The sequence below is a fragment of the Coffea eugenioides genome, chromosome 9 (assembly GCF_003713205.1).
Source record: "Coffea eugenioides isolate CCC68of chromosome 9, Ceug_1.0, whole genome shotgun sequence".
Classification (NCBI taxonomy): Eukaryota; Viridiplantae; Streptophyta; class Magnoliopsida; order Gentianales; family Rubiaceae; genus Coffea; species Coffea eugenioides.
In genome coordinates this window covers 13176127-13189073 of record NC_040043.1, presented here as the reverse complement: position 1 = coordinate 13189073, position 12947 = coordinate 13176127, and the positions used below count along the sequence as shown (strand labels likewise).

The 12947-nt window shown below is 42.9% G+C and overlaps 1 protein-coding gene and 1 non-coding gene across 2 annotated transcripts; one reads left to right on the top strand and one right to left on the bottom strand.

Moving 5' to 3' along the window:
* Positions 1–5873: 5873 nt before the first annotated feature.
* On the bottom strand, positions 5874–9852 carry LOC113782233. Its single transcript, XM_027328137.1, has 3 exons — positions 9751–9852; positions 7014–9240; positions 5874–6004 (listed from the first exon to the last, which is right to left on the bottom strand). Exons 1-3 carry the CDS (start codon positions 9850–9852, stop codon positions 5874–5876), a joined length of 2460 nt encoding a protein of 819 aa, XP_027183938.1.
* Positions 9853–10627: 775 nt separating this feature from the next.
* LOC113748473 lies at positions 10628–10735 on the top strand. Its single transcript, XR_003464331.1, has one exon. It is a non-coding gene; the product is annotated as a small nucleolar RNA R71 (small nucleolar RNA).
* Positions 10736–12947: the final 2212 nt, after the last annotated feature.

Sequence of the window (12947 nt, the reverse complement as noted above, 5' to 3'; positions counted from 1 at the left end):
GAGTCTCCTTGGAAAATTTTTAGTCAGTATGGTTTGTAAATGCGAATATAATAATAGTGCAGTGACAGGTGCCGAACCTGTGCAATAATAATAAATAAAACCTAACTACCACTTAAAGCAGTCAATAATCAATTCGAGTACTGGAGCAGGGACTCTAGGTGTGCAATGGGTTACTTGATTCACCCTGTTCCCGAAGAGTTTGCTTAATCCGATGTACCTGAATTAATTATTTAACTGAGTTCCCTAACTAGTAGACAGTGGTAAGCAGGGTCGTCTCCTCAGGGACTAGCAAGATATTTTGTTTCTTTTCAAATCAAGATTAATGGGGGGGTTTTGGTATCAAATGCCAACTAGACAAATTAAATGCAGAAAATAATTAATTTAAAGAAATAATTGGAGAAACTCTAGCCAAGGGTACACTTCAGAAATGGTTCATGCAACTGATCATTGATTCAGAGATAATTCCAACATTTATTAATAGAGTGGTTATAGTTGTCATGCACGCGATAAACAACCAACCCTTCCTTAATTTATCGATAGTTAAGGTAAGACCGTTAGCTATTTCCCTAACCCAAGAACAACCCTAGGTACGACCGTAGGATTTAATTTCTAGATTGCTTTATTAATTAGAAAGGCCCAGTCCTAACTAACAAACACGCTAAAGGGTTTGTTTAAGTTAGATCGTATGTTTCTCTGACATAAACCCAATTACGCCAGTTGCTACTGAATAGAGATAACGAACAATTACGGATTCAATTACCCCTATTTAGCAAAATAACCTATATGAATAATTAATTATTGCGCACTAATCAATCATACACAAGAGTTATAACAATTAAAAGTAGGAAACATATAAATACCAATAAATGAGAAAAATAATTAAAAACGGTTTAGATCTCACAGTAATTGCCGAACCAATTCATCAGTTGTCCCCTTGACTAGAATTAAGAGGCTAGTTCCCCATTAATGGAGAACCAACCTATTCGAAGCTTACAATTGCCGTCTCCCAAATTCCGTCCCAGGAAAAAGTAAAAAAAAAACCAGAATAAAAACCAAAGCAATTCTCCTTTTCAAAGTCGGCCAAAGGAGACAAAAGTGGAGACCAAGTCTAGTGCCCTCACGTCTCTTATTGTTTCCTTCTTGAAGTCAAACAGGAGCCCTGGCCAAGTAGCAATCCCGCGGGATCCGGCTTTCTTTTTTTTTTTATTTGCTTTGTTTCCTATCAAGTACTAATACCTTGGCCTCCACTAACTAAAGGCTCGCAAAAGAATAGAACTCCAATTCTAATTGAAAAAGGGAAACCTTCTAAAATATAATACTAATTATTCCCTAATAAAACATCTAATAAAAGGTGGCAGTTTCCTAATTTTCAACCAATGCTCCACGTAGACTCCATCTTGAATTAGAACATTTGCGCTTGACAATCAACTCCAAGAAAATTACCTCTTTTTAGCATTTTTTACTCCAATGCCCTGCAATTAATATAAAACACCAAATATAAGTAGAATCCGACAATTAAAGTAATATTTGGCTAAAATCAAGGGAAAAATAATTATAAATTTATTAACAAATTATGACCTATCAATTTCCCCCACACCTAAACTATGCTTGCTCTCAAGCATAATTAACTCAGAAGCGCAATCAAGATATTAAGCAATTCATAGCAGTTCATACCAAGAATGGCATTCCAAATTTCCCAATAACCTCACCGAAATCAGAATATACCAAATCAACAATGCTCACAGTTCAAAGTGCACTCCTTCACTCCAAAGTGTATAGGGTATGTATATAAGATGGCTCTCAAATCAACACAATAGAATGACACTACCATAAACTTGCTCATATATCATATCTCCACCACTTACTTATGAATTTAAGTGCAGCAATCAAGGGACTTTGCAAGGTTGTAACGGGGCTAGGGTGAGAAGGTAGGATAAAAGGAATCAAAAGGGTGTAAAAGTGTAAAGAAAGTGCTCAGAAATTCATTACACAGATGCTTTGCACATTTGAATCTTCAAGACATCTCAACCATCATATAAGTGAAGTGAATTGGCACTTGCCACGACCTTCGACCTTCTTTCTCCCCCTTTTTTTTTTTGATTGGAAAAGTCAATTCTGCACAACATAAAATCAACTTTACTTGCTGATTTCCTGCACTTTGTCTCCTTTTTCACATTTCCCTCTTTTTCTTTTTTCTTTCCTTTTTTTTTTGTTTTTCTCTTTTTTCTCATAGATAGGTGTAATGCCTCTCAAATAATACTCCAAAATTCTGTATAATGAAATCAAAGCACTTCTTCACACGAGATTCAAAAAGAAAGTCTAAAAAGAGGTTTTTCGGCTAAAAACTAGGTCTCAAGTGAAGAATAGGAGTTAAGGCTCAACTTGGCTCCCTAATGGTAAATAATCCAAGGGTTGGTTTTAAGAAAGTCCAAAAATGGCTCATTCCTAGGTGCCCTATCATTTCGATGCATTAAACTCATTTAAATGCAGTCTTGACATGCATAACCGAACAAGTTCTAGAAAGACAAACCATGTGCAATAACCACTCAAACAAACGAAAAATTAGGCCCAAAAATCGCACAAGTGGTCAAATTTATGTCAAGTTCAGCATATTCATCAATCAATTCGTCATCGAGGAAAATAGAACACCCCATGGCATGAACTTGCTACGTCTACTCATATCTCAATTTCATTCATCACAGTTTAAAGAAAGACAACTACTAAGGCAAGGAAAAATTTAATCAGGCAACTGAAAACACAACCAAAGCATAGTTAACCCTCCCCCACACCTAAACCTTACATTGCCCTCAATGTAAGCAAAGAAAGACCAAATCAGAGGTATTGGGGCAACGACACTTCCCTTAAAACGGAGGAGGGCAGAAATGAATCACGGCTGCGGAGGGAAAGACGGGCAGAAACCCACGTGGTGGAGATACTGTGCCAAATTCTGGGCCATCCCTCCCATTTGGCGCTCCAACCGATCCATACGAGTGTCCATGTGCTGCATCTGGAACCGAAGGGCTGCAAGCTGGCTATCAGCGGAGGAAGATGGTGGAGACGCCGAAGAGGACGGCCCGGGGGCATCCGTGGAAGGACCAGCAGCCTCCGGGGCAGTGGATTTGGAAGCGCTGCGCTTCGGAGGAACAGAGATTGGCACCGGGGGAGCAAACTGGAAAGCGCCATTCACCTGTCGCACAAGATCCATTTTCTCCAAACAAACCAAATCGAGGGGTTCCATAGTACAAGCGCGATGCAAATTATGATTATTCAAGTCCAAAACCCCAAGATTTACAGCCAATTGAGTGATAAATGAGCCTAAAATTAATGGCTTATTTTTCTTACTTAGCACAGTGCGGAGGTGGAGGGCAAACCAGCTACCTAAATTGACCTTAGTCCGAGTAACCATGCACCAAATGAAAAAGAACTCGGGTTTGGTCAAAGTACCCGAACTATCCTTCCTACCTGAGAAACTGTAGGCCATAAATCTATGTAAATAACGGTAGGCGGCGCTCTTAAGATAAGATGCCTTAGATTGGCTGGGGTCATAGTTGTGTCGGTCAACCGACAAATCTCTCCAATAACCAATGTAATGAGAGAAAAATGGCTCCGAGTACTCGCACACACTGTGCATATATTCCTCACTCTGGGAGTAGGGAATATCAATAAACCCAAGAGCCAAATTAAACTCAGTGATAGATTGGTTGAACTCTCCACCCATTAATCGAAATCTCACTACCCCAGGAGTGGTAACGGAGAATTCATCGGGAATATTAAATTCAAAAGTAGCATAGAATTCCCACGTGAGTTCAGTAAAAGCAGGTAGATTGATAGAAGCATAGCGAGTCCAGCCTACGTTAGTCAAGTGCTGCGCGACCTCATCCCTCAGGTTTAGCATATCAAGTGTAGGGCCATGGATGTATTTACAAGGAATTATCTTTCTTGTACAAGTTGAGACATACCGCTCCTTGTCGGCAGCCCGGGTGAAGGTCAAATTGCCGCCAAAGTGGGCGGGAGAGGAGATATGAACCTCCCTATTCCGTCCAAGGTGGGTACGAGGCCCTCCGGACCAATCGATGGGGCAGGTCCACTCAAGGGGACTGTAGGCTGTGAGGTGGATGTGGATGGCTTGTTCTTGCCTTTAGTTTTTGGTTTGGTCATTTGGTCTATTGGATAGGGCAGAGGCAAGGCAAATGTGCACAAAAGAAGTCAACAGGCAGCTGATTCAGTAAAGGGTCCCAATCACAGCTTCCAATCACAGACAAGTGCACAACCAAACAATAAAATTACCCCAAAAGCTAAGTAGTACTGTGAGCAGCAAAATTTCCCAAACACTACCAATTTGACCCAAAAAGTAATTAATCAAATAAACAGAGCAAAAACCCCCTCAAAAACTAAATAAACAGGCAACTAGAGCAAAATTTTCTCCAAATATCACTGGTTGAGCACAAAATTTACCAAACAATCAACAATCCACCACAGATATATCACAGCACCCAAACAAGCACAAAATATCTGTCCTCAGCTAGCAAATCAAAAATCTGGCCTCAGCTACGAAACATCAACTAATAAAGAAGTAATAATCTGGCCTCAGCTAATTAATGGTAGTAAATTAAAGAGAAATATCATTGGAGAAAAATTTCCAGGGTGAGGAGGAACGCGCACTGTGGGCGCTGCTGCGGCTGAGTTGCTGCTCTCTGTTGCTATTCTGGGCTGCAAGCGAGGCGCGCGGATGGATCGCGCCTAGGATTTCTTGCGCGCTGCTGGCGCACGCCGTGGAGGAGAGGGCGTCGCGCACTGGTGGATGACTGCGCGCCATGCGTAGCTACTGTTGGACTGCTGCGGCTGAGTGCGAGCTTCTAGCTCGCGCGAGGAGGATCGCCTCCGGGCTTGACCACGCGGAGAAGGAGGCCGCGCCTGGTGGGTGCTGGAGCCCTGGTCGCACGCAAGGGCGCGCGCGAGGAGGGTCACGCCTGAGGTCGGGCGTCGGGCGCTGGTCGCACGTCTGACGTGGCGCGGTGCGAGCTGCCTCGAGCTCGCGCTGCCTGCTGGTCTTGCGCGGAGGAGGCGCACTGCGAGAGGAGGCGTGCCTGGCTGCTGCTGAGTTGAAACGCGCGAGGGATCGCTGCTGCCGCGTGGAGAAGGCGTGCGCGAAGACTCGCGCGCGGTGGGCTCAAAAAAAAACGCTCGGCTGCCGCTGGTTGCGGCTGGGCTTTCGCGAGCAGGAGCTGGTGGTCTGCGCGGCTGTGAGCTCAGCTGGGGGTGCGCAGGCTGGCGGCGTGCAAAGTGACGGCGGCGGATAAGGAGAAAGGAAGGAAGAAAAAGGAGAAAAAGAAAGAAAGGGAAGAAGAAAAAAAAGAGAGAAAGAGGGGAAGTAGGGCTACGGGTCCTTGAAAATTCTTTCCTTTCTTCCTTTTGTCATTCAGGGGCAATTTAGTCTTTTCAAAAAAAAATTTTTTTTCCAAAGAATCTCTAGCTTAGGCGTGGGCATGCCTAACCGCTTCCTAGTCTTTTGACCATCCGGCGAAAATTCTCGATCCGTTAGCGTAACCACCTAGCGTGGGCACGTCTAACTGCTATAGAGTCCGCAGATCCTGAACGAAAATTTCTTTCCCTCAGGCGTGACCACCTGGCGTGGGCACGTCTAACTGCTATAGAGTCCGCAGATCCTGAACGAAAATTTCTTTCCCTTAAGCGTGACCACCTGGCGTGGGCACGTCTAACTACTAATTTCCTGTCACCAAACATCAAACTATTAATTGACACTAACACTTAACTAAAACTTCAAAAATACATGAAAACTGAAACAATAGTCTTGGGTTGCCTCCCAAGTAGCGCCTTTCTTTAATGTCTTTGGCTAGACATGGCCAAAACCCTCAAGCATGGTAAAGTGGATCTTGGAGGTGTTCAACTTCTACTTCTTCAACAGAGAACCCCTCATAATAAGGTTTGAGACGATGGCCATTCACCACGAACTTTTTCTCTGTTTTTAAACTTTGGATCTCCACTGCACCATAATGAAACACATTAGAAACGACAAATGGACCAATCCAACGAGAACGCAACTTACCGGGAAAAAGTTTAAGCCTCGAGTGATACAAGAGGACTTTTGTCCCCACTACAAAAAATTTTCTGGAAACCTATTGATCATGAAAGATTTTACTCTTTTCCTTATAGATCGTGGCATTTTCATACGCTTCATTTCTTATCTCCTCTAACTCTTGTAGCTGCAATTTCCTTTGGACCCCTGCTTCGTCTAATCCCATGTTACATTGCTTCACTGCCCAAAACGCGTTGTGTTCGAACTCCACGGGAAGGTGGCAAGCCTTACCGAAGACAAGTATATCCCGAGACATCCCAATCGGCGTCTTATACGCGGTTCTGTACGCCCATAATGCGTCTTCTAGCTTTAAACTCCAATCCTTCCTATCCGGACGCACCATCTTCTCCAAGATCGACTTGATTTCCCTGTTTGACACTTCGGCTTGACCGTTTGCCTGAGGGTGATACGGTGTGGATACCTTGTGGAGCACGCCATATTTTCGGAACAGGGCAGTGATAGTCTTATTACAAAAATGTGTCCCCCTATCACTTACCACAGCTCTTGGCATTCCAAAGCGGACAAAAATATTAGACTTTAAAAACTCTGCAACCACTCTAGAATCATTAGTACGGGTGGCTTTGGCCTCCACCCATTTAGAAACATAATCAACCGCAAGTAAAATGTATAGGAAACCAAAAGATGAGGGGAAAGACCCATAAAATCTATCCTCCAAACATCAAAATTTCACAACAACATGGGAGTTTGAAGCATTTGGTCCCTACGAAAATATTTCCTACTCTTTGACACCTATCACAGGATTTGCAAAATAAATAAGAATCTTTGAAAAGGGTGGGCCAGTAAAAACCACTCTCCAAAACCTTGCGAGCTGTTCGTTTGGGCCCAAAAATGCCCTCCTCATGCAAACGAATGACAGAAATTTAAAATGGAGTGAAATTCACCTGCACTTACACACCTCCTGAGCACTTGATCCGAACATGTCCCCAAAGGTACGGGTCGTCCCAAATGTAATATTTATCATCACTCTTCAACTTGTCTCTCTTAGCCTTTGGCCACCCTGCAGGCAATTGATTAGTCACTAAGAAATTTACTAAATCGGCATACCAGGGTACAGACGAGTTAATAGCAAGTAGTTGTTCCTCTGGAAATGCCTCCCTCAATGGTGGCTCCTCCTTATGAGCAAGCAGGCGGCTCAAGTGATCAGCGACTAAGTTTTCTGCCCCATTTTTATCCTTAATCTCCAAGTTGAACTCTTGAAGAAGCAGGATCCATCTGATGAGCCTTGGTTTAGCATCTTTTTTTGTCATCAAATATCTCAAAGCTGCATGATCAGAAAAAATTATTACTTTTGCACCTAACAAGTAAGGTCTAAATTTTTCTAGTGCAAAAACCACAGCTAGCAATTCTTTCTCTGTTGTAGAGTAGTTGAGTTGAGTTCCATTCAACGCTTTAGATGCATAGTAGATTGCATGAGCAGCTCTGCCAATCCGTTGCCCCAACACCGCCCCCACTGCATAGTCACTCGCGTCACACATTATCTCAAACGGGATGCTCCAGTCTGGAGGTTGGATAACAAGTGGTGATGTCAATGACTCCCTCAATCTGTCAAATGCCACCTTGCACTCCTCGGTGAAGTCATATGCTACATCTTTTTGCAACAGTTTGAACAGGGGCGCTCCAATTTTGGAGAAATCTTTGATGAATCTCCAGTAGAACCCTGCATGACCCAAAAAGGAGCGCACCTCCCGCACACTTGCGGGGTAAGGTAAAGCAGAAATAATATCGACTTTTGCCTTGTCTACCTCTATACCTCTGGCCAACACTACATGCCCTAAAACAATGCCATGATCCACCATAAAATGACACTTTTCCCAATTTAAAACTAAATTTGCCTCAATGCACCTCTTCAAAATTAAAGCTAAATTATCCAGGCATTCATCAAAACTATCTCCATAAACACTAAAATCATCCATAAACACCTCAATAATCTTTTCTACATACTCAGAAAATATACTTACCATACACCTCTGAAAAGTAGCTGGAGCATTGTAGAGGCCGAAAGGCATCCTCCGATAGGCAAAAGTACCAAAGGGGCAGGTGAATGTAGTTTTCTCCTGGTCCTCTGGTGCTATCGCGATCTGGAAATAACCTGAGAAACCATCAAGAAAACAGTAATAGACACGACTAACTAACCTCTCTATCATCTGATCAATAAAAGGTAGAGGGAAGTGGTCCTTCTTCGTCACAGCATTCAGACGCCGATAGTCAATGCACTGGCGCCATCCTGTGGGTTTCCTCACCGGGACCATCTTACCCTCTTGGTTCTCTTCAACTGTTACTCCCGCCTTTTTCGGGACTACTTGCACTGGGCTCACCCAAGGACTATCTGAGATGGCGAAGATGATCCCCACTTCTAGGAGTTTAAGTATCTCCTTCTTCACCACTTCCATCATCAGTGGGTTCAATCTCCGTTGCGCTTGCCTCACTGGTTTCGCATCCTCCTCAAGCCGGGTCCGATACATGCATAAAGAGGGGCTAATTCCCTTGATATCTGCTACGCTCCACCCAATCGCTTCCTTATAGTCTCGAAGAAGACGAATAAGGTCATCTTCTTGTCTTGGTGACAGGTGAGCAGATATGATGACTGGTAACGTCTCATTATCTCCGAGAAATGCATACTTCAAGTGCTTCGGGAGAGGCTTGAGCTCCAACTCAGGTGCCTGCACAATAGAAGGCAACAATTTTGGCTGAGTTTCTGATACAAAGAGAGAAGTAAACTCATACCTTGGGGAGAGTGGTGGGAGCGAATGCAGTGCTTCAATTGCACGGTATAGCTCATCACTTATTTCTACATCAAGAGTTGCTTCCAACTCGAGATGTTTGGCCAATGCCACTTCCAGTGCATCGCCCCTATTCAATTCAAATGTGTCCTGTACAAGAGGTTCAATAATGCACAAAGCAAAAACAGAGTTAGCCTCATCCGGGTATTTCATCGCATCAAAGATATTGAAATTTACAATTTCACCATCAAACTCCATCGACAAAATACCCTCATTCACATCTATTTTCGTCCTAACAGTGCTTAAAAATGGTCTACCTAGCAAAATAGGTGATGGATTTAATGCTTTTTCATCTCCCATATCTAAGACATAGAAGTCTGCAGGAAAAACTAACTCATTGACCTATAACAAAACATCTTCAACTAACCGCTCTGGATAAGCATTGGTACGGTCTGCAAGTTGGATTATAATGCCTGTGCCTTTTAATGGGCCAAGATTAAGAGAAGCATAGATTGTCTTAGGCATAACATTAATTGACGCCCCCAAATCTAACATTGCTTTCCTAATTGGGGTACCTCCTATCTTGCAGGGGATGGTGAACATACCTGGGTCTCCACATTTTGGTGGGAGTTTCCTTTGAAGTATAGCTGATACGTTCTCTCCCACCGCCACTCGTTCTTCTCCCCTTAGCTTCCTCTTGTGGGTGCACAAGTCCTTAAAAAATTTAGCATATTTCGGTATCTGCTTGATTGCATCCAACAGGGGAATGTTGATCTCCACTTTCCGAAACACATCCAAGAGCTCTTTTTCCTTCTCTACCTTCTTTGTCTTTTCCAACCTGCAAGGAAAAGGGGGTAAGTTAGAGTTAGTAGTGAGTGGAGAGGTGGAGGTTATCTTAGGATCCTCACGAACACGTCCTTCCTCCTCAATTTCCTTTTCTATCTCCTCCTCACTTTTGCTTTTTGAGTTTCCCACTTTAGGCCCTTCCAGTTCCTTGCCACTCCTCAGCGTCATGGCACTTACATTCCTGAGATTTACCTCAGGTTGCGATGGCAGTTTTCCATAAACGTGGGACTCCAAACGGTTAATGGCAGTTGCCAGTTGGCTTATTCGAGTTTTGGTCTTTCTTGTCCGCTTTGGTGTCCTGCTGGAGCTGCGCGGTATTTGCTGCCAAGGATCTGATCTCCTGATGAAACTGAGTAGTAGTCGTGGCCAGGCTTTTGACTAGGTCCTCCAAGGAGCTTCCTGAATTGGAGGATGAGGGTTGAGATTTTGATTGCCAAGGCTGGTGGAATCCTGGTGGACGATTCGGGAATGAACTTTGTTGCATGTTCCCATAACTGAGATTGGGATGGTCTCTCCAACCGGGGTTGTATGTGTTGGAGTACGGGTCATACTGCCTGCGGGGTGCGGGCACGCCTCCGGCCATATTTACCTGTTCCGCCCAGTCCTCTTGCAGAATGGGGCACGTATCCGTACAGTGGTCCATACTCGTGCAGATTCCACATACTTTCGCTCGCGGCGTGTCTCTCATGGCCAATTGCCTGACAACAGACGTCAATTCTGACAGCTGCTGCTGGATGAATGACGTCTCTACCTCATTGACTCTACGGGTAGGATTGCTCTCACGGAAGTCGAACTGCTGAGAGTTCTCTGCCATGGCTTCAATGAGCTCCCACGCTTCCCTCAGTGTCTTGTTTGCCAGGGCTCCTCCACTCGCAGCGTCAATAATACTCCTGTCAGTTGACTGGAGCCCTTCATAGAAGTACTGGATCAACAGTTGTTCACTAATCTGATGCTGTGGGCATCCGTTGCACAACTTGTTGAACATTTCCCAATAATCGTACAATGATTCTCCAGAGTACTGCTTGATGCTACATATTTCCTTTCTCAGACTCGTAGCCCGGGATACGGGGAAGAATTTTTCCAGAAATTTCTTTTTCAATTGTGCCCACGTGGTGATACTACCTGCAGGTAGGTAGTATAGCCAATCCTTCGCTGCATCCTTGAGAGAGAAGGGGAAAGCTCTAAGTCTTATTTGCTCCTCAGTGACCCCAGGAGATTTCATGCTAGAGCAAGCTATTTCGAATTCCTTGACATGTTTGTGGGGTTATTCACCAAAAAGACCATGGAACGAGGGTAGGAGGTGAATCAACCCCGATTTCAGCTCGAAGGAGGTATTCTCAGCCAGAGTTGGGAACGTGATGCACAAGGGCTGATGAGTCAGCTCTGGGGTAGCCAGCTCCTTTAATGTCTGGGTGTTGGTCATGCTAAATTCGTCTTCTACTGACTCGTTTGCAAAAGATAAATGCCCTTCTTTTCGTCTTTTGATTTCTTGCCTTCGCCTACGCGCTGCCGTCTCAACCTCAGGATTGTATACCAATTCACCTGTGCGAGAAGAACGGGGCATAAACTAGCAAAAGTACCAAGAAAAATAAAATAAAACAAAATAAAAACTGAATTAAAAAAGAAACAAATAAATCAGATGCCAGTCCCCGGCAACGGTGCCAAAAATTGACAGGGGCCGAACCTGTGCAATAATAATAAATAAAACCTAACTACCACTTAAAGCAGTCAATAATCAATTCGAGTACTGGAGCAGGGACTCAAGGTGTGCAATGGGTTACTTGATTCACCCTGTTCCCGAAGAGTTTGCTTAATCCGATATATCTGAATTAATTATTTAACTGAGTTCCCTAACTAGTAGACAGTGGTAAGCAGGGTCGTCTCCTCAGGGACTAGCAAGATATTTTGTTTCTTTTCAAATCAAGATTAATGGGGGGGTTTTGGTATCAAATGCCAACTAGACAAATTAAATGCAGAAAATAATTAATTTAAAGAAATAATTGGAGAAACTCTAGCCAAGGGTACACTTCAGAAATGGTTCATGCAACTGATCATTGATTCAGAGATAATTCCAACATTTATTAATAGAGTGGTTATAGTTGTCATGCACGCGATAAACAACCAACCCTTAATTTATCGATAGCTAAGGTACGACCGTTAGCTATTTCCCTAACCCAAGAACAACCCTAGGTACGACCGTAGGATTTAATTTCTAGATTGCTTTATTAATTAGAAAGGCCCAGTCCTAACTAACAAACACGCTAAAAGGGTTTGTTTAAGTTAGATCGTATGTTTCTCTGACATAAACCCAATTACGCCAGTTGCTACTGAAATAGAGATAACGAACAATTACGGATTCAATTACCCCTATTTAGCAAAATAACCTATATGAATAATTAATTATTGCGCACTAATCAATCATACACAAGAGTTATAACAATTAAAAGTAGGAAACATATAAATACCAATAAATGAGAAAAATAATTAAAAGCGGTTTAGATCTCACAGTAATTGCCGAACCAATTCATCAGTTGTCCCCTTGACTAGAATTAAGAGGCTAGTTCCCCATTAATGGAGAACCAACCTATTCGAAGCTTACAATTGCCGTCTCCCAAATTCCGTCCCAGGAAAAAGTAAAAAAAAAACCAGAATAAAAACCAAAGCAATTCTCCTTTTCAAAGTCGGCCAAAGGAGACAAAAGTGGAGACCAAGTCTAGTGCCCTCACGTCTCTTATTGTTTCCTTCTTGAAGTCAAACAGGAGCCCTGGCCAAGTAGCAATCCCGCGGGATCCGGCTTTCTTTTTTTTTTTATTTGCTTTGTTTCCTATCAAGTACTAATACCTTGGCCTCCACTAACTAAAGGCTCGCAAAAGAATAGAACTCCAATTCTAATTGAAAAAGGGAAACCTTCTAAAATATAATACTAATTATTCCCTAATAAAACATCTAATAAAAGGTGGCAGTTTCCTAATTTTCAACCAATGCTCCACGTAGACTCCATCTTGAATTAGAACATTTGCGCTTGACAATCAACTCCAAGAAAATTACCTCTTTTTAGCATTTTTTACTCCAATGCCCTGCAATTAATATAAAACACCAAATATAAGTAGAATCCGACAATTAAAGTAATATTTGGCTAAAATCAAGGGAAAAATAATTATAAATTTATTAACAAATTATGACCTATCAATTTCCCCCACACCTAAACTATGCTTGCTCTCAAGCATAATTAACTCAGAAGCGCAATCAAGATATTAAGCAAT